General features: G+C 35.8%; 1 protein-coding gene and 1 long non-coding RNA gene across 4 annotated transcripts in view; one reads left to right on the forward strand and one right to left on the reverse strand.

Annotated features, from left to right (window-relative positions):
* Positions 1-2,648, reverse strand: part of LOC128999613 (F-box/WD repeat-containing protein 5) — a 32,081-nt gene extending 29,433 nt beyond the window's left edge. For 2 of the 3 annotated variants that reach the window (XM_054426199.1, XM_054426196.1), the window contains exons 1-2: positions 2,534-2,641; positions 1,523-1,751 (exon numbers count right to left, since the gene is read on the reverse strand). In XM_054426199.1, the coding sequence (XP_054282174.1) occupies positions 1,523-1,730 (208 nt within the window). In that variant the 5' untranslated portion in view covers positions 1,731-1,751; positions 2,534-2,641. Of the gene's footprint in view, positions 1-1,522; positions 1,752-2,533 lie in introns of all 3 variants that reach the window. The other variant, XM_054426198.1, reaches the window with a different exon arrangement.
* Positions 2,649-6,149: 3,501 nt separating this feature from the next.
* Positions 6,150-13,724, forward strand: LOC129000856 (uncharacterized). The gene is made up of 4 exons (XR_008491363.1): positions 6,150-6,375; positions 7,490-7,696; positions 10,406-10,544; positions 13,236-13,724. It is a non-coding gene; the product is annotated as an uncharacterized LOC129000856 (long non-coding RNA).
* The last annotated feature ends 7,101 nt before the right edge of the window (positions 13,725-20,825 follow it).

The raw sequence follows: 20,825 nt of genomic DNA on the forward strand, positions 1-20,825 counted from the left end.
TCTACTCAACATTCTTAACCAATTTGTGAAATACAAAAATTAATGTACTCACACTGTACTGTACTAACCCCACTTTGGAAATAATCAACCAACTGATAAGAGGTTAGGTCTACTAGCTCAACTGAGTATAGTGACTCAGCAAATAAATGTATAAACAAACAGATAAATAATGAGAACTTTTTATTTTATGACTTGAGCAGTCACAAAGCCTAGTGCTTGCTTCTAAACGTCTGTAAGCTGTGAGAAAAAAATTGATATTGGCTTCTTGGAAGGGGCCAGATAAACAGAGGACCGGTAAAACCAAGGCCGTATATGAGGGGTTCTACTGTATGAGGAATATATTTTTACATGACAATACAGTAGGTACCGTACCTACCTAAGTTACATATTTTGGTTAAACCCAAACAAAATTAGAAGCCAGTTTCTTTGGTTAATTTTTCAAAAAGTTGTAGGCTAATACAATTTTTACAAAACAATGAATAGGTTTGGGGTAGCAGATTTTTATCCCCCTGTAATTTTACCCCCTGGGCAAACGTGACGTCACAAACCAGGGGTAAAATTCCGGCCACGAACTTTTGAGTTTCGCAACATCAGCTCGATGGATTAAACACGGAATTAAACATATATTTTCACGGTTGTTAATTTAATTAGTAGAACACATCAAATTATAAAAACCTAAAATGTACGGCCCGGATTTTTATCCCCGGAATTTTACCCCCAAAATTTTACCCCCCCAATTTTTACCCCCGGATTTTTACCCCCGGAATTTTACCCCCTGGCCAGATATATAAATAAGTTATCTATATGCTAGTTATATGGACAGGGGGTAAAATTCCGGTTTTTATCGCTAATCTAATTAATCACGCTCTGGCTATTTTCATTAGACTTCCAAATCCGCGGGGGTAAAATTCCTACATCTGCAATTAGAATTATCGGGCGAGTTCCTCGTAGAACTCCTTGTAAAAGTCTTTTTCAAACATTTTCGGTTTTAACATTTTATGATCACTATATTTTAGAAATTTCAAATTGGGTTAAAGACAATCTCTCCTCATTCATGAACCAACCCATTCATTCCCACCACACTAGATTTAAGAGTTATATTAAGCCTGAAACCCATAGATTAGAGAAATTTCATTTATCTCCCCAATATATAGGCCCACAAGTTTACAATAAGTTACCACTCCGCATAAAAAATATTGATAGTAAAACACAGTTCAGATCCACCCTGAAGACCTGGTTGAAAACAAAAAAATTTTTTCTATCGAATGTTATTTAAATAGGGACGTTAAGTTAGATTAATAATTTAGTAAGACATTTTTGTTATTTCTTAGTTTTAGTATTATCCTGTATATGACTTATGTCCTGTCAAATGATGTAATGACATGTAGTGAATAAATAAATAAAAAAAAATTCCGGCCGCGAACAAACTTTTGGCTATTCAGGTTACCACGTCATAGTGACGTCAGCTTTGCCAGGGGGTAAAATTCCAGGGGGATAAAATTCCGGCGACCCATAGGTTTACCTGGGAGAATTCCAATGCTAGGATCAATCCTGTAGTCTCTATAGAGCAGGCGCTTCCACAACATCTCATCATGAGAGACTCGGTGCCAGTGGTGGCAAGTCTGTCCGGCACTCAAGAGTTCTCTGGCTGTCAGGTATTGAAACACTTGCATCAGCATTGGGTCCGGCATCAGCTCCCAGCAACTGATATCACCATTTTCCCCCTCCATGCTGCAGCCACTAGTGTGGTGCTGAAAAAAACAAATTTGCAGATATTAATTTCACTTTAAGCCACCAAGAAGTTTATGTTCCAGTTAATTTGTTCAGAGCCTTGCTTAAATTAATAAGTTGACCAAATAAATAGTCCTAACAGTAACAACAATAGAATTAATTAGAGGCAAGGTTAGGCTCGGGTCTGACCATTTGCTTCTCTTGACTTAACATTCCAAGGCAACTTGCAAGCCTTCACTAACTTAGCCAACAAGGAGAAAACTAAAATAGAATCATGTGACAACAATCAAACCTAGGTCTAGCAGCAATGTGTTTTATAATTAAGGAATTGCACAATAACACTGCAGATACAAAGTTGAGTAAACAAGTGATGTTGCTATTGTTGACACCTCAGATAGGCTAGGCTATGTTCTCTCTGGCATACCCAGCCCACCTTTCACTAAATTGTACACCGTACTACAGTTTTAAGAGTAAAAACAACCAGGACTTAACTTAGCATAATTCACTTGGTACTCTGATACTTTTTAAAAACTGCTAGAGAACAAATGCACAATATTTTAGTTTGATAAGTAGGCATTGTTATATAAATAAAATATCGCTCCAAAAATTTAAACCCCTTAACTTAACTAAAAATAGTAGGCCTATGTTAAAATTGATGTCAATTGCTAATAAATTAAGTAACTGACATTACTAGCACAAGTTATTCATTGTCATCCAAACCTTTGGGAGATAACAAAGAGTCAATAATAATATATAATAAAACTATTATGTTATGAGTCAAATATTACTCAGTCAACAATACCTTTGATTGGACGCGGAGGGATGAAGATCAATGAATTAAACTTAAAAATATATGTACAAAAATAGCTAACACAGAATATTTTTATACATACATACTTGTGTTTTCTTCTGTAGCAGTCAGCTGACAGCTGATATTTGTAAACATGCCAAAGTAGTCCTGATCCTCCAAATAGCAATAGGCTATCAGCTGTAAGAACACGCCACTTAAGACCGATGATCAAGTTGAGGAAATTATACGATTGAGTGTGACTATAAGAGTATGTTTTCTGTGCTATAAGTCATCGACTATAAATGGTACAAGTAGACTTCTCATCATATTTTAACATTTTAATTTTATCAGAGAAACTTTGATATCAGACTCCCTTTCGACCGATAACAAACCAAATACCAAACGTCTACATACCAATTCGTTAATACCAAGCCAAAAATGTGGTTGGGATTCCACTATAAACTGTAGGTCCCTTTAAGGTATTTGTGTATTTTTTTTTTTAGAATGCAAAAGCTTGGTAACTGGGCTATGAAAATATTGATTCAAATATTTAATGTACAAAACTATATTTTCGATTTTAAACACTGTTTTGGTTATTCCATATGTTTTCTTGTCAATCTTTTAATAAATTTATGTGCATAAATTTAAATATAAATGAATTATACACGAATTAATGAGCTCACCTGTCTGCCATGTTATCTTATGAGACGTCTGGCACTAGAAAACACTACTACCTTGCAACATTGCCAATTCTACCAGGCCGCGGCCTGGGAGTTAAAGGTGGCCGTGCCTCCGACGTCCCCTCGCCAATATCGATAACGCAATATTGATAACGCAGTCTATCCGACATTGTCGGTCAACGACGCAGCACACAAGTATCAAGTAAGTAAGTATCAAAAAAAAAACTTAAAATAGTTGGCACATGCAAAAATAACCATAACCAATTCGCTCAGAAAACCTTTGGACTCTTTGACAATGTATGGCCGAAAGAGTTTCAAGTTGTGGATTTAAGATTTAGGTAATGCAATTTATTGTCGACTTTACCTAAATAAAATTAGTGTTTTTATTTGATTTTAAGAATTTAATTTTTTTTAGGTTTTAGCATAGATAACACAATCCTTAAGGTCAATAACAAAATACCTATTAGATCGGGTTTCTATATAAATATTCAACTCAAATACTGTAATTATCTAATCTATGATCTAATATGGGAATGCTTCTAGGCAAATGATATAGTATAGACAAAACATATAGTTTAGAGTCGTATGTTGACTTAAAACATTTTTAAGAATTTAGAATATCTTGCTGATTCTAACATTAAATTAAAATTTAAGAAGATGTTAAAGGAATATTTATCTGAAGCAGCCTATTTTAAAGTAGAAGATCTGTTCAATTAGGCCTATTATTGTGTTTTCTACCCATTTTGACGTCCATGTCGCAGGAGCGATGCTAGTTGGACATCATCAAGCATCAAGTATCAAGTTAATATTGTCTTGTGGGTTTTTATAAATAATAGCAAACTAATGCCCCTTCAAATTTACAAAATTCGATAATTCTGTTTGCTTCATGAACACTAATTTGGATTGCAAAATGCTGATCAAGAAAGAAAGAGTCGCCTCGGCCTGTCTTAGCCATTAGCCACATCTTAATCTTCACAGTCGTGGAGACCGGAGAGTTGTAAATTTCTTGGAAGGGGTTTGTTGTATTTATGTGTGAGTGTGTATGGTTTTTTTAGAGGCGTGTTACATTGAATTGAATTGAAAATGTCTTTATTCATATAATATACAGTGGTATATATTGAACGGCGTCATTATGCTAAATTAAAGCTAACAACTTTATTTCATTTACAATTCCTCCATAAGCAATAAGGTACCTATTTAAACCAAAAGTTGATCGTAAACAAAACAAAAAGTATGGTTGTCAGAGTTCATGAAATGTATATAATGGGTTATTTGTCAAATAATACAGTTTAAAATTTTTCTTAAAAAATTTTACATCATCAACGTTTCTCAATTCCATTCCACAGGTAGCCGTAGTAAAAACTTAGCACCCGCATTTTAGGTTTTTTATTATAAAACTCTAGAATGTGGAAATCAATGGCATTTTGATTTCTATTTCTTGTAAAATAGGAATGTCTGTCACCTAACCTGGGAACCAGATTGTTTATACTTAGTTTTTTTTTTTTAACATGAAGTGCTGTGTAAAAAACATATAAAGTGCCGTTGAACCGAATCACCAAAATTCAAATTCATTATGATTCTTATCACCCTTTTTTTAAGAATGAAATTCTATCCAAGTTGAAGAATTGAAGATTGAAGAATCCATCCATTGTTGTGGTCCTGGTGAAATAATTTAAATCGTACTATGGCCTGTTTAAGAGGTATTGTGTAGGAGGTAATGTTCAATGTATGTGTTCAATGCCACAGCAGCCGAGCAAACTCTTTTAGCGAATTTCCCTATAGGGAAGTAGCTATTACCGTAGGTGGCACGGTAAGACCTAGACCCGGGACCGATTTACTTTTTCATTTTGATGTCCCCAGAGGCCAAAAACACCATTCGTTCAAATTTATATATATATATATATATAGACTTATATATATATATATATATATACGTCCGTGAACGCGATAACTTGAGTATTTTTTGTCCGATTTTGATGAAATTTGGTTTAAAGGTGTAAAGCGGGATAAACTTGAATGAGTTCGCGAACCAGCACGATCGGACCATGGGAACGGGGCTTTACGGGGGGTTTTATGGGGTAAAAATTGGTTTTTCTCACTTTTGACCCTCAAAACACAAAATATCCCGATTTCTCTTTAGACCTTTTTAAACAGCTTAAAAAAACAAATAATTTAGTATATAAAAGTATATTTGTTTGATTATTAGTAACGGAGAAAATTAAAAAAATTGTAAATTTAAAATTCCCATGTTATTCTTATGGAGAAATTGTCAAATGTTGTAGTTTGCTTGTTTATGGATATATTTTGATCAATCTTGGCAAATTTATTTATTTTTTACTAAGCTATCAATATTTTACTCAAAAACACACTTTTTTAGTTTCCTTGTAGCAGCAAACCTAGGTACTCGTTAATCCTAATAATGTTATTAAAATATATTTAACTGAAAATCAATTCAGACAAATGGAAATTCGCTTAGTCAGCAGGTTTGCTGCGGCGGGGGTATTTTCTTTAGCTTAGCATCCCTGCAACATTTTTAGATTTGCTAAGTTAACTACCCAATTGTGCATTTCAGAAGACAATACTAACCCGAAGGAAGCAACCAAAATGAAAAAGTTATATATAAAATATCGGGTGGGTTCCATAATATCGACAACCGTAGAAATTGATCGAAACTGAATTATTCCCAGTTTGTCGACACTGGAATATTCCCACTTAACCGACATCCCAAATAACCGACGTCGCAAATGATCGACACCACAAATTGTTGACATCCCATATTGTCGACAATGAAATAGTTTCACTATGTCGACACTGAAATAGTCCCAGTATATCGACAAGCTCCCGTTCTTCGGAGCTACTCTTGAAAAGGAGTTGTTCTAATTCATCGTTCAGTTCCTCAACTCACGACGAGTCGCAATATTTGATTCTGAACTGAATTCCGACGGACATCTTCAAGCTGGTTATTTATTGACTAAGACTAAAAACTTTTAAGTAGCCTATATTGTAAATATTTATCTTTTTTATTTCTTTACTTTTTTACAAGAAAATAGATGACTCGAGTGTTACAAACAATAGTTTTCAAGGAATAATGTAAAATAAGTTAATTTTTATAGGATAAAAAACGTAATCAACATGATAACTTCATAACATTAGTCCTACCAGACACTAACTTAGGTAAGTCACCAACAAGAACCTAAGATACAGCTTATTCCTAGGCTAATTCTGGATCATCAAACAATATTGTAGCAAATGTTTGAATAGGCATTATCCCTAGGCTATTAGGATAGTCACGCCGATCTCTTTTTCCCACTGACCCAGTGTCAACTTTAAGAATTTGTTTATGTAACAAAACTTGCTGTTGGCAAAAAAATCGCATGAAGGTTTACTAATCGAATCGATAGTTTCAATCTATATTAGCATAGCCCAGTTAAGAAACTGTACCCGTATTTTGAATATTTCATTCCTTTAGTTAGGTTAGGTTTTACCCTAACTAACCAAACTTAATATTAGGCCTAGGGGCTTTACTTTACGTCCTACACTCATTCAAATGAAAATATCGATCGATATATCGATTAATCGTTTGTATCATTCGATATATGGTTTGGTAAGTTAGGTAAGGTTAACCTAACGTAGGCCTAACTAACGAAACGGTATATCGAATGAAACAATCGAACAATCGATAGTTTCATTCGAATGAGTGTAGGACGTAAAGTAAAGTGCAGCCGGCCTAGGCCTAAGTTTATCAAATGAAATAATCAATATGACTGGGACGGGTGGCGCTGTCCTGTAATCCAGCTACTAGGAGGTCACGAATTGTGGATATTTATAGGCATGCACTGTGGATTCGACACTCCCTGGTGTGGATGAACGTCCACACGAGTGAATACTTACTACGACTCTCCCCAGTACTATCCTGATAATTAGACCAATTCGTATAGTAGGCCTATACCAAGGCAATAATGTGGTTCGGATTCCACTATAAACTGTATGTCCCTTAGTTGTCATTAGCTGTTTGGGCTATTAATTAACAGTTGTGTCTAAGGAATGTCGGTCTTAGTCACTAACAAGACTACAGGATCGCTCCACTCATCCTACACTCATCTCCATTCATACTTGGCTTAAAATACCTACTTTGTATGGTCGTCAAGTAATAAGAAAGAAAGTGGCCTATTAAAGAAATACCTTCATTGGAATGAGTGTAGGACGTAAACTTAAGTGCTTTCAAATATTCTAGAGCTGACTTGGATTATATCATTCATTGCTGATGACTTCAATGTTAATTTTATAGATGATCCTGGAGCAAAGGCTGTAATTTGACCTGAACCCAAATTGGTCTTTATTTTAAATACTGTATGTTAAGAGGACTGACCTTTCTGGACGACATTGCTATCGACATCACTGCAGATGAGAGAGAGACCAGAGTTGTGTACCCTGGAGGCAATAATTGCCATACTGCTATGATAATGTTCCTTGGTCTAACCATAACTTAAGTGAGGTGAGTCAATATTCTTCCCCTTTTGGGATAGATAACTAGGCTATGTTTGAAGTTATTCAATGTTCAAAGCGGTACTGTGGTAAGTATTATCCGGAGGCTACAGATATACAGCGCTTTGCGGCGGTTATGTTAGGTTGGGTTATCATAAATGGAAAGAACATTTTTATGTCCTAGGCCTACTGTCCATATTTGGGTTTATTCTTAACTGTACAATAGGCTATCTTTTGTTTAAATTTTTTGCTTTTATAAATTTATTTTATGGACAGAATTTAACCTTCATTCAATTTTTTCAATTATCAGCAAGTTTGGTTTGTTAGGTTAGGTTATGACAGTAGCTGCCGGATGCCTAATCCACGTCTGGTTACCGGGCCCGTATCCTCTGCGTAGTTTTTTATGTACTGAATCCAAATAGACCACTATTTTTCACTGCAGATGAATATTACGGAAACGGAATAAATCGCCGCTCAAAATGTTTGAATAGTCAAGGTAGGGTGGATGACATTAACAAGTGGAATGAACTGTGGGTGAAGTAACTTAAGCCTTCAGCTGATTGTTTTCAACACCAAGTAATTGGAAGTGACAACTTTATTTACTAAATATGATTCTGTCTTCGCTCATAGGCCTATTGACGTCACATCGATTGGCCCCGATTAATATTAATGACTGATCATATTTCTCAGCGTTCCAATGCTCTAAGTCATAGCCTCCTCTACGTATTTTATAGGCCTGCCTAATGCCTACAATTGACTAAATTCTGTACCCTAGGGGAGCGAGCAGAACTTCAGTACCGGGCTGGGGCTCAAATTCTGCCAGATGACCAATGTATTTCATTATTTATTTTTATATTATTTTATTTTTTGTCTGAATACCACAGCCCTAGACCTAGGCTGAAGTGTGAAATGCGAATTAAAATTCCGGACTAGTGCCTGTAGCGTCCTAGGACAAACAAAATGTGTGTATACAGTTATCACATTAGTTATAAACTAATAACTAGGCAGCATTAGCGCAAAATTACACATTTTAACATGATAACAGTAATAATAAAAAGGTTGTTTAAGTCAGTCATTCACAGTTTTCAAAATGAAGCGCATGTGAATTATTTTTCCAACTGTCACCTGACAAAGTGGCCTTCCTTGTACTTATTATAGCACAGAAAGTTGCTAATTGCTGCATTTACTTACTTTTACCGCACTCTTTTTTTGCCGCACTCCAGTATTCCAACTAAACAACACAAAACAGCCTGGTTTTATTAAACTAGACACGTAATACATACGTACACTTGAAAATAAGTTGGCTACCCATTCAAGATATTACGACTAGATATTATACTAGATGTTAGGATCAACTGGTACAGCTTACCATTTCACCAATGTTTGGATTTAACCTAACCTAAAAACGTGTTATACCGAGTTTGAAAGACTAATTATTTATATGTTTTATAATAACTGTAAGAAAAATATAATTTTCCTACAGTCAACCGACAAAGTTGGCTTCCTTGTACTGTTTATAGTACAGAAAGCTGCTTATTTATACTTTGCCGTACGGTTTATACTTAGCCGTACATCAGGATTCCAACGAAACAACACAAAACAGCGTGGTTCTATTATGCACGTAATCCGTGTATGCTTGGAAATAGGTTGGCAACACTTAAAGATTAAAATACTATGAGCAGCTGATTGACTATTATAACTACGATTTAACCTGTAATTTTGTGTTTATAGTTTCGGTATTTCTGAACTTTCTGGACTTTACTTTTAAATGTTTTTAAAACATTCCTACGATCTTAATAAACAAGACAATGCCTTTAAAGCATTTTTTTAGGCGCGGAAACCACTTCAAATTACAAAAACATACGGAACTATATTCTCAAAACACGGAGCACATTTCTCGCCCAGGAAAAATAGCGGAGTGATACGGACCGGGTACTACTTTCTCTATTTCTCTAGGGCACCTATTTGTGTTGCCAGCTGAACCTAAAAACGTGTTGTATAGTGTTTGAAAGACTAATTATTTATTTATATGCTTTAAAGTGACTGTAGGAAAAATATAAAGTGTAACACGAGTGCAAAAGGCCTTTGCTGCACTTGAGATCATTCCGCACGAGCCGCAGGCGAGTGCGTAAACGTTGCTCTCGTGTCCAGCAAAGTGCCACTTTGCCCACTAGTTACACAAATAAAATAACTATTGTAACACAAGTGCAAACTGCTTTTGCTGCACTCGAGATACTTTCCACACTCGCCTACGGCTCGTTCGTTTAAACATTTCTCTCATGTGTAGCAAAGTGCCACTTTGCCCACTAGTTACAATAGTTTTTGGTGGAACATGAGGATAATTTATAATCTGTATGCAAATTTTTAGTTTTTATAACAATTTAAAACTAGGCCCCTACTTAAAATTTATTTGGATTACATCACGAAACATGTTGTTTGGAAATGTCTTAATTAGGCTATAGCTTGCATTTTTCCAAATTGGGAAATAACAATGAATTAATGTTTGAAGCAATTTATTTTGTCCAAACCAAATTATTGATAAAAGTTCTAACATTTATATTAACTTGACCCAGATTGCCAAAAAATTGCATCTATTAGCTGTAGGCCTACCTATTTGAATATCGCAAATCTAGAAAGGAGTGTACACTCTTGTATTATTTGTTAGACTAAAATTATTTGTATAACACTATTTTTTATTTTTTGCAATATTTCTGTACAGAGCTGTAGCCTACCAGTAGAATGGGGGCGTTGTAATTAATATCCTCCGACATTGGAAGGTACAGGGGAGAGGTGCCAGAGGAAGAGGAGATGGAGGATGGGGCAAAGTAAAGACGAAGATTGAAGAGAGCTAACTTATGGTAAGTTTTGCCATTTCCTCAAATTTAATACTTATAAATCCAGGGCCGTGTCCTGAAACCTATGTCGCATAACCCTCCTGAATTCCTAGTGTATCGAACATTTTAACTGGAGAGGTGCCCAAAATTTGCTTTTGTTTTTTAGGAAATGTAGGCTATATTTTTTGACAACATAATTATTCTGAATATGTCATAGTGTTTACATTTGGTAAGTACTGAAACAAAAATTATTTTAAGAGAAATGGAAAAGCGTTGTCAACAGAAGCAGTTGAAAGAAGTAGTAAAATTCTGATAGATCAATAAGGTATTTAGTACGAGCGTGCTTCAATTTATCTTATCTTAAAGTTAACTCCAACCTCCTTCAAATGCTGTTCAAATAAATAGTACCCTACAAACTTGAAAAGCCTTAAAAATACTCTCCTGTTTCATTGATGATCATTTGACATAAAATGTTGTCCACCAAGCCAATTTGTTACCTTAAGAAATAAAAAAGGTCATTCAGGGCGGTTGACAAACAAAATTATTTTACGGTTTTCTTTGCCGCCCTGTCAAGCCAGTGTGTGGCGGAGGGTGGTGGGAATAGGGTTGTTACAAAGCCAACGTGTGAACAATTTTTAGTAGCCATGGAGCTGTGGACAGCTGAGCACCATGTATTTTTGTAGTGGAAGTGTTTTTAAAAGTTGCTATACCTGTGTAGCTTTACAGTAGATGTTTCAATGTGAATCAAAGAAGAAAAGTCCCAACTCGCAACATCATTTTGGGTAGCAACTTTAGAGCTACTAGTTCAGCATTGAAACTAAAATCAATAGGCCATCCAAGGTCAGCCCAGATACTAGAGAACTTCAAGAGAGTGAGGGAGAAAGACTATGTGTTGTGGTTGAAAGTGTGATTCGTCGCTCATAACGCAATTTTGTCACATGTAATCAAATCAATCACTGGTTCTGAAAATGAGATGCACTTTGCTTAGCCACTGGGCTTCAACTGTTGCACTATTGCCGTTTTGTATCAATAAAAAGTGCAGGTCATATCATAAAATTCTTCTACTGAGTGGCCAGACATGTGCACAGCTACAGCTTATCCAAGTGCAGACCCACAGCAAAATGTTGTTTCAAGTTGGGACTTTTCCCCTTGGACCCATGTTGAAACGTGTACGGGACTACCCCTGAACAGCTACACCGGAATTGCCACTTAAGTGTCTGCACGTAGGCCTTGAAGCGCCCCTATCCCCACCACCCTCCGCCAGTCGTCACAGGGCGGCGAAGAAAACTATCAGATAATTTTGCCACACTCTGTACATTATATTTTGTCCTATACAAAATGGGTGTATGCACTTATATATTGAAACAAACGACTACTGCATTTGTGGCAAAATTAAACGATATTGTCCTCGGTAATGACCAAATCGTGAGCGTCTTCCGTGTCTGCAGGGTCATCATCTTCGTCTTCCACAGTCGCCAGTGGTTATAATCGTGGGCATCCTCGGAGCAATCGTGAACATCTTTCGCGGTTGCGAGGCCTGATTATCGTCACCTGCGATCGCTGGTAGTCGTAAATTTTGATCACGCAATCTTTGCAGACGCTTTCGCCTATCATGAGAATACAAGTTAAACTTGGATTATTGTACCCCCTAATTCTAACAGATTGTGGGAAAATTTATTTTCCAAGAGAAAAAAAAGCATTCTTTTGAGGCCGCAAGTGAGTCCCCTTCCCAGGCCGAAGCCCTCGGAAATCACAGTGTCCGCCGTTGGGGGAATACGGCCCTGATATTTGGAGACCTATGTTGGTGTGGGGCCTGGTGCGAACCCCCCCCCCCCCCCCCTCAGTACGCCACTGAGCACATTAACACGTTCGCTACTGAGCGTCGCATATATGCGACGCCGCGGTCTTTGCCACAGACCGAGGTATACATTTCAATCTTACACATAGACCGGCTGTCACTTGGATAACATGTACACACAGACCACGGGCGAAAACCTGTAAAACAGTGATCATTTACATTGTAATACGCTACAATAGTGTTTGTAAATAAATTGTTCTTGTTTTTTTGTATTTTTTATAACCTTTTGTAATGTCGCATATTTGCGACGCCCGGTCTACAGCGAAAACAATAGTGAAAATTATCATAGTTTTCTTAAAATAGACTAAACGTCGCATATATGCGACAACTCATTTTTTTTGTGTTTTAAGGTGAAAGTAAGTAAAAAAATAAACAGATTATTCAAGAACAGTTTATAACTGAACAAATATAAAAGCTACAAAGGATAATGCAGCATACATACATACAGTGATGCAGAAAAGTAAAGACCACTTTTTCCTACTATTATATGACGCACCAATCATCACATCCACAGACCAAGCGACGCAGTTGTGCGTCAGACATCTCTGTAGACCACTGCAGGGAATTCAGTGCCTTCAAATAGACCACTACAAAGATATAAGCATTTTAATAACATTAGAACCCCGACGCAAATATGCGTCGGCAGTCTATTTTAATGTGACTAGCCGTCGCATATATGCGACGGCAGTCTATGGGTAGAAACCGGCCGTCGCATATGTGCGTCGCTGGTCCATGTGAATGGAAAATTTCGTACTATTGCAGTAGCGAACGTGTTAAATAATAATAAAAGTATGCATAAAAAGACTAAACTTGTTCAGAATACAGTTTTTTGTATTAATTTTTGTTCTGTTTTCCAGGCCTGATGACAGGGTAGAAGGCGATGGAGGCATGGTGGTTGGGGGAGAGGAGGCTGAAGAAGTGGAGACAAATCAGTTTAGATTCATTATGTTGATTAGTTTAATATTTATTTGGAATATCAGTATACTTTTATTTACATTTTTTTCTCATTTAGATTATTAAACTAAGATCATTTTATTGTTTTTACGAAAATGTTTTCTTAAATTTTTAATATTTGTTTGTACTTCTGCCTGGTAAAAAAAAATACTGTTTTTTTTAGTATGTTTGTTAAAATGATTACTTTCACTAACTGACCTTGTCTTGGGTGAAAAGAGATATCTTGATATTTAACTAGCAGGGTGCCTGTTCTATAGGCGGGGATCGTATAAGTCAGTTGAAACCTTCTTATATTTTGATAAGTTGTAAATTAATCATTTTCAACTTTATATAGTGTAGATCGCTACTCCTGTATTGATGTACTGAAATGAATAAAATTATATGAAATGAAATGTTGTTAGCGAATTTCCCATTTACTGTAGTACTAATAGTAAGACCTGGACCCGGGACCGATTTAATTTTTCGTTTTGAGGGCCCTAGAGGTCAAAAACACCATCCGTTAAAATTCATATATATATATATTTATTTATGAAAAAACAGTTCATATTTATTTATTTTGTTCATTTTTACATTTTTCATTAATTTCTCTTTGCTTGAAAACATTTGTATTAAAAGAAAATTTGCAATGTTTCATGTTTCATTTATCATAAACTCTATCAAGATCTCCTCAAGAATAATATATATTTGTATATATGTGTCCGTTAGGGTGATAACTCGAGCAAAAATGGTCCGATTTTGATGAAACTTGGTAGAAACGTGTAAACCTACATTTATTCAAACGAGTTCGCGAACAAGCATAATCGGACAATGGGAACAGGGGTTTATGGGGTAAAAATTGGTTTCACCTATTTTTTATTCTCAAAACAAAAAGTTTGCAATTTATTTTTTAACCGTTTTGTAGAGCTTAAAAAAAAGAAATAATTTAGTATATTGAAGCGCTGTCGTATGCCTAACGGTCACGGAAAAAATTCAAAAATATTTTAAATTAAAATTCCCTTGTTATTCTAATGGAGAAAATTAAAACTGTTGTAGTTTACTTGTTTGTAGATATATGTTGATAAAATTTGGCTAATTTATTTATTTCATCTTATACTATTGACGTATGGTCAAAAAACACTTTTTACCTTCCCCGTAGCAGCAAATCTAGTAGGGTGAAAACCTAAAGGGTAGGTAAGGTGTAGGTGTTTACATATTTCCAGCATGAAGAGCCATTTTGAACAATATTTTTGAAGATTTTCAATGTTTTTTCGTGTGTCTGATTAACATGGATATGGATGTCACTGAAAGAGCCACCCTGGAAAATATACCACACAAACTGACCTTGTGAAAATAGGGTCAGGAAAGTAAAAACCTGTCATTGTTAGTGTCAGCCCGGTTTTCTGGCTAGTCAAACTAGCCTATAACTGAATAAGTTACACTCACTTACCATGGTTGGAATATACAGGCAAATCTCAATCATTCTTAATACTTATTTTAATAGACATCTCTTGTGTTTGCATTGAACAGTGTGGCAGAACAAAAACCAATGCAAACATCTATAATGAGAATCATAATTATAATTACTAGTGTACCTGTTGCTGGAATTCGAGCAATTGCGGAGCATTGCAGGCGACTCAAAGATTATGGAAATACTTACGATCTACACAACAGTTAGATATCAAAATCTTTTGTAAATATCTTATCTTTTTTCAAAAAGCTGATCTTGTTTTTTTAATGTTTTTAGTGTAAAAAAAAATCTATTTCTTTTACCTGGATGTGTTCTATGACTTTTTCTATGTTTCCACTGTTTGCAAATCGGTTACCTATATCAATGATTGCTCAAGAAATGTAGCACAGTGTTAATTCAGTTTTATTTTTAGCCTATAGCAAATTGTCCAGGATTTCTCGCTCCTTTCCGTTGTAATAATTACACCAATCCAAGTTTCGTCTACAGATGCAATTGCCAAAGAATATCACCTAGGTACGTACAATCTCCAAGAAGTGGTAAAAAAGGCAGAAACCAACCCATACAATAGATATAAGTTAACTCCATAAGTGATATTAGGATTTTCCACTGATTTGGTAATAGAACATTATATTGCAAAACATAACACGATGCAGAAGAAAATCAATTTTAAAATCAGAAAAATCCATTACAAATGCTGTACTTTATTTTGACAAATTCAATAAATCACAATTTAAATATTAACAGCTGTTGCATTAAAAATGCATATGGTCGTAATGTAAACAAATCTGAAGAGGGAACTTTAAAGGCCTCTGGGGCAGAGCCCCAAGGGAATTTACCTTGTTTCTCTTTTGATGGCTCATCTACAGATCAAGACCTTTCTTTAGAGACCCCTACCAAGTTTCTACGCCCAGCCGTTCTCTCAAATTAGCTGCGACAAAAACCCCGTTTTTCCTCCATAAGAATAACATGGGATGGGAAATTTAAGGCCACTGGGGCAGAGCCCCAAGGGAATTCACCCCGTTTCTCTTTTGATGGCTCATCTACAGACCAAGACCTTTCTTTAGACACCCCTACCGATTTTCTACGCCCAGCCATTCTCTCAAAATAGCTGTCACAAAGAAAAACAGTTTCAAATTAATATATAGACTAGAGGAACCCCGTTGAAATCGACGGTTAATCTTGAGGTTTTATGGATAGAGTGAAGTCATTAAAATCTTAGTTAAATGAAGGGAGGATAAGCAATAATAAGTATGACGATTGTGTTCCCTAAAACAGGGGTGCCCACAGGGGGGTTTGATGTCGCAAAATGCGACATCAGAATTTTATTTGGGGGGGATTTTGGGATTTTGGGGGGGATCCAAGCCTGTGGTTGGTTAAAAGCACATAAAAGATTAATCAGATAATTTTTACGACCTCCTTAATTTATTACTGGTGTAATTATGCAATCAAAATCCCGTTTGACATTTTATCTTGATTAATACATCATTTTATAATTGCTATAAAATATATAGATACTTTTATCTATGCTTTAATGTGGATGGATTTCCACTTTCTGACTCGTATCATGTTTGACAGTGAGAACAACTCCATGACAACTGCTGTCAAAGGATTATGGTTGCTTATTAAATTGTATCTGCAATTTGAGTTTGTTTTAACCTTTCATTATGAACTCATTCTCAAATAGTCTCATTGCCTTGAGGACCTATTGATGGTTTTATAGGTTTGTTTATTATAATATATATTCTTGATTCATAAAAAAGCCAGTATTATGATAATGATAATCATTTTGCTATTTTTACAACATGAAAAACAACATGAAAGCTTGTGATAATATTTTGGCTCTACTAAATAATTATGCCTGGGTCATTTATTCATTGGAAGAAATTGACATACAGTACTGTGACATTCAATTAAGGTTTTTGATAGGCTATGTGTTTACGTTAACTTCAAGAACTGAAACACATGATTATGGATTAATTAAATTGTACCTATTTGTTATTGTCTTTTCTTGAATCTAGAAAGAGCTTCAAATAAATTTTACTAGTCTTAGAATAGATATATAATTATTTTTTTACGCCACGCTACACTATTTTGGCAAACTTCCCATGCAAGGATTTAGTCCAGAAAACAGCTGTTGTCCTTAATCAAATGGGGTTTCATACAGTACTACACTGTACTGTAATGAGTTTTGCTGGACACCAATCAGCTGATTATACTGTAGGGCCTATTTGGGTGGCAATGAGTGGTTATAACAAAAACACCTCTAGTGATTTTTAGTCCTTTAGTTGGTGGTAATATAGGAATTTGAACGGATTTAGAAGTATGGCGTAAACTATCGTACGTCACTCGTCCAAATTGTGTTGGCCGGACTCGTATAAAAAAAAAACACTACTCGACTTCGTCTCGCACGGGATTCAGGACTAGTAACGTAATATACTATTTTACCACACTATGATGTTTTTAACTGTTTTACATAAAGGTACATTAATTGGTGGCTGAAAGTTACGTTTTGCAGGCCATGCCAGCTGTCATCGTCATTTGGGGATCGAGCAGGGTTTTACATCCCTAGGGCCGCAAAATCAGCTGCCCGCTTTAAATACACAATCAGTATCCATAGCATTGCAATATAGTTGTTTTATTGTCACCGCTGCCTAGCAACTATTCATTATTGTTTTTGCTGATTCCTCAAACTATTTATCCACATGACCTTAAAGTTGTAGTTGTGTTGACTATATCAGTGTGCAGTGTATTATCATTGAGGTGAATTAGTGGCAATAGGGTATAGTGTGGGGTGGTGAATAATAGCGTTCGTACCACGGACTGAAATGGTTTTGCAGTTCTCGATCGTTTTAAGTCCTCAACCTCGTATCGGACTTAAAAACTACCTCGAACCAGCAAAACCTCATTTTGGCCCTAGGCACGAAATATACTATTAAGTTTAGGCCTAGTAATATTTTTGAGACTGAATATTTTACACTTATTTAAAAAGGACCAAACTCAGAAGTGGATTAAAGGGCAATTTAGAAAATATCTCAAACTTTTTGACATAACTTCAAGTACTTTCTCCCCTACAATTTAATATGGTAAAAGAATTTTTTATGTAAAAAACCTGATCCCAAAAAAGTGGTTTTCGAAGTGATGTGTGTGTGTGTCTGTATGTGTGTATGTATGGTACAGAGCTACAGACCACGCCTGTGGTCTGAGTCCGATTTTGATGAAATTTGGTATTTTAGGTACCAATCCATGGTCTCTCCAGATTTTTTTTTTTCATTTTGGATTTTTAATAGTGATATATTCCATTACCCTATAAAAATAATGGATAAATAACATTTTCTCAGAATTGGCCCGAACGATTTTGATTAAAAATTAACATGTTACACTCTTTGACTATGGCCAATTTTGATTCAAATTGTGTGCATGTCAAAAATCCAACTCATTTAAATTAAAACTAAACCAACAAATAGTTTGCTACCTGTACTAGAGTTTTAAAGGAAAATTGTCCATTTTTATTGGGTTTAAAGTTTGATTCAAACGCTTAAATTCCCATAAGTTTAAAGAAGTGTCGGGGGCACCCCTTCCCTCCCCGGATTATAAACATAACTATGGGTTAGCCCCCAGACCTTCCGGCATGGGTATGGTTAAACAACGAATTTGGGGGGGATTCTGCGACGTGAGCTTTGGGGGGGATGGGCACCCCTGCCCTAAAAAACGTGATTGATGAATTCGTTTAACACAATATTGCCTACCTTTTTATCGGCTTTAGGTTGCCCAAAAGGTTTTTTAGGAGTCTTATAATTGTTTGTTCATGAGTTTGTTTCTTACCAAAGCCACTATCACTATTTTGTTTGATAAACATATCTGATTCTCCAGAAAGCAGTAACATTCTTACTTCGATCTCAGCAATTTTAATTCCTTCTCTTGCCACATCGACCCATGTATTTAATCATCCTGTTCTTACTTGATAGTTCATTAACTTATGGGGTAGTTTTGCCTTGGCCGTATAGGCCTAGATCATATAAAGCTGTGCATGTATTTTGTGGATTGTAATGAACCATAATTGTAGGAAATTTTATCACAAATCATTTGCGGAACCAAATCCATAACCTGGTCCAGCCTTGGTAACAAATTATGCAAATGCGATGAGATGTGATGACAATGTTGTGTTTCCGAATGTTTTGTATGTAGTGAGGTTTAGATGCGTTGTTCGACCTAGCTACATGTGTACATCAAAGTAAAAACTGTGTACACATTTTTTTAAATACCGTACCTTGAATTGACATTAGTTCACCTACTTCACCAAAACCATAGATGAAACATACTCCGTAGTTAGTCTATTCCAAAACTTGAACACAGCTCTCATCCTCAACGTACTCGTCTATGACACAATTTTCAACCCGATTATCAAAAACTTTTATTCAAATAAATGAATCTCAGGTGTTCTTTCTTGAATTTAAAAATAAATGGTGATTGAAAGTAGGAAAAACAGGCAAGTGCCAACCTTACAATATATATAAGCTAACCCGATAAGGAGTAGTTATATGTTCCTTTGAAATTGATATGTCACACTTATTTCATCATTTAAAATTTTCTAAGAGCAATAAAGCAAAGATTTTTGAACAAAACATTTAAAACGTATCATAAATTCATCATTTTGTTGAAACTATAAAAAACTTGCCATGCAGTGGAGAATCCATTTAAAATCATAAATAATAATGTAAACATTTAATTTTGACAGTTTCAATAGACCTTTGAATACAATTTTAATATTAACAGCTGGTTCATTAAAAGTAGTGTAAAATTGTCCATATGGTCGAAATGTAAACGCAATTGCAGAGTGAACTTTAAAGGCGTCTGGGGCAGAGCCCCAAGGAAATTTACCTCGTTTCTCTTTTGAGGGCTCACCTACAGACCTATACCTTTCTTTAGACACCCCTATCAAGTTTCTACGGCCCGCCGTTCTCTCAAATTAGCTGTGATTAAAACCTCGTTTTCCTCCATAAGAATAACATGGGATGGGAATTTAAAGGCCAGTGGGACAGAGCCCCGAGGGAATTCTCCATGTTTCTCTTTTGATGGCTCATCTACAGACCAGGACCTTTCTTTAGACACCTCTACCGAGTTTCTACGCCCAGCCGTTCTCTCAAAATAGCTGTCACAAAGAAAAACAGTTTCAAATTAATATATAGATTATTAATAATTATTAATTCAGTAATAGAGTAAAAACAAACAATAAATCTTCATAAATAAAATTAGAGTTTTGTACATTGCTCAGAATTATATATTAAAACGTTTTTATTAGCTCGCTTTCTAGTCCTGTATAAATTTTGCAATCAATTTTATACTAAGTTCCCGAAGAGCTAGAGACTTGAAATTTGAAACATAGCTCACAAATGGATGACAATGCAATATTATATAATTTAATTTAATTTTCATATTTCCCTTGGGCTACGCCCTGCCAGATTCTTCAGTTAATACAGATTCCGAATATATAACTTTAATTGCAGTCAACCTATTGTATGCACGGCCAGGAGGTTATTAACAACCGCGTGCACGGCTTGAGGAACTGACATATCTGCGTCGAGTCCCCCTTTGTGGTGGGGGAAGGTTGCTGAAACGGCGCGCTTTTTATCCCAAATCTCCTATCTACCCGGTTTTCCAGTTGTGTTATATAGTTCGACTAGATGTACTCGCAGGCTTAGCCCCGTTTAACTTCTTAATTTTCAAGATGAGCTCGTTCGCATGGCTCAATCACGTCCTGGTTGAAGTTCGTTCGCTACGCTCACTCACTTTAAGGTTGGAGCTCGTTCGCTGCGCTCACTTGCCTTCAGGTTAGCTCGTTCGCTACGGTAACTCGCCTCCAGGTTGAAGTTTGTTCGCTACGCTCACTCACCATTTGGTTGCAAATTAGCTGTTGTCATAAATGTAAAAGAGATAATAGTGCTGCACCCTGTTGGTAATCCTTGTAACTTTAATGCTATTGAACATCATAGAACAGAACCAACTTGTTTAATTGAAACAGCTGTTAAGATTCATTAATTCCATTTAA

The sequence above is a fragment of the Macrosteles quadrilineatus genome, unplaced genomic scaffold (genome assembly GCF_028750875.1).
Source record: "Macrosteles quadrilineatus isolate MER2022 unplaced genomic scaffold, UCM_ALF_1.0 Scaffold_8__2_contigs__length_117827958, whole genome shotgun sequence".
NCBI lineage: Eukaryota > Metazoa > Arthropoda > Insecta > Hemiptera > Cicadellidae > Macrosteles > Macrosteles quadrilineatus.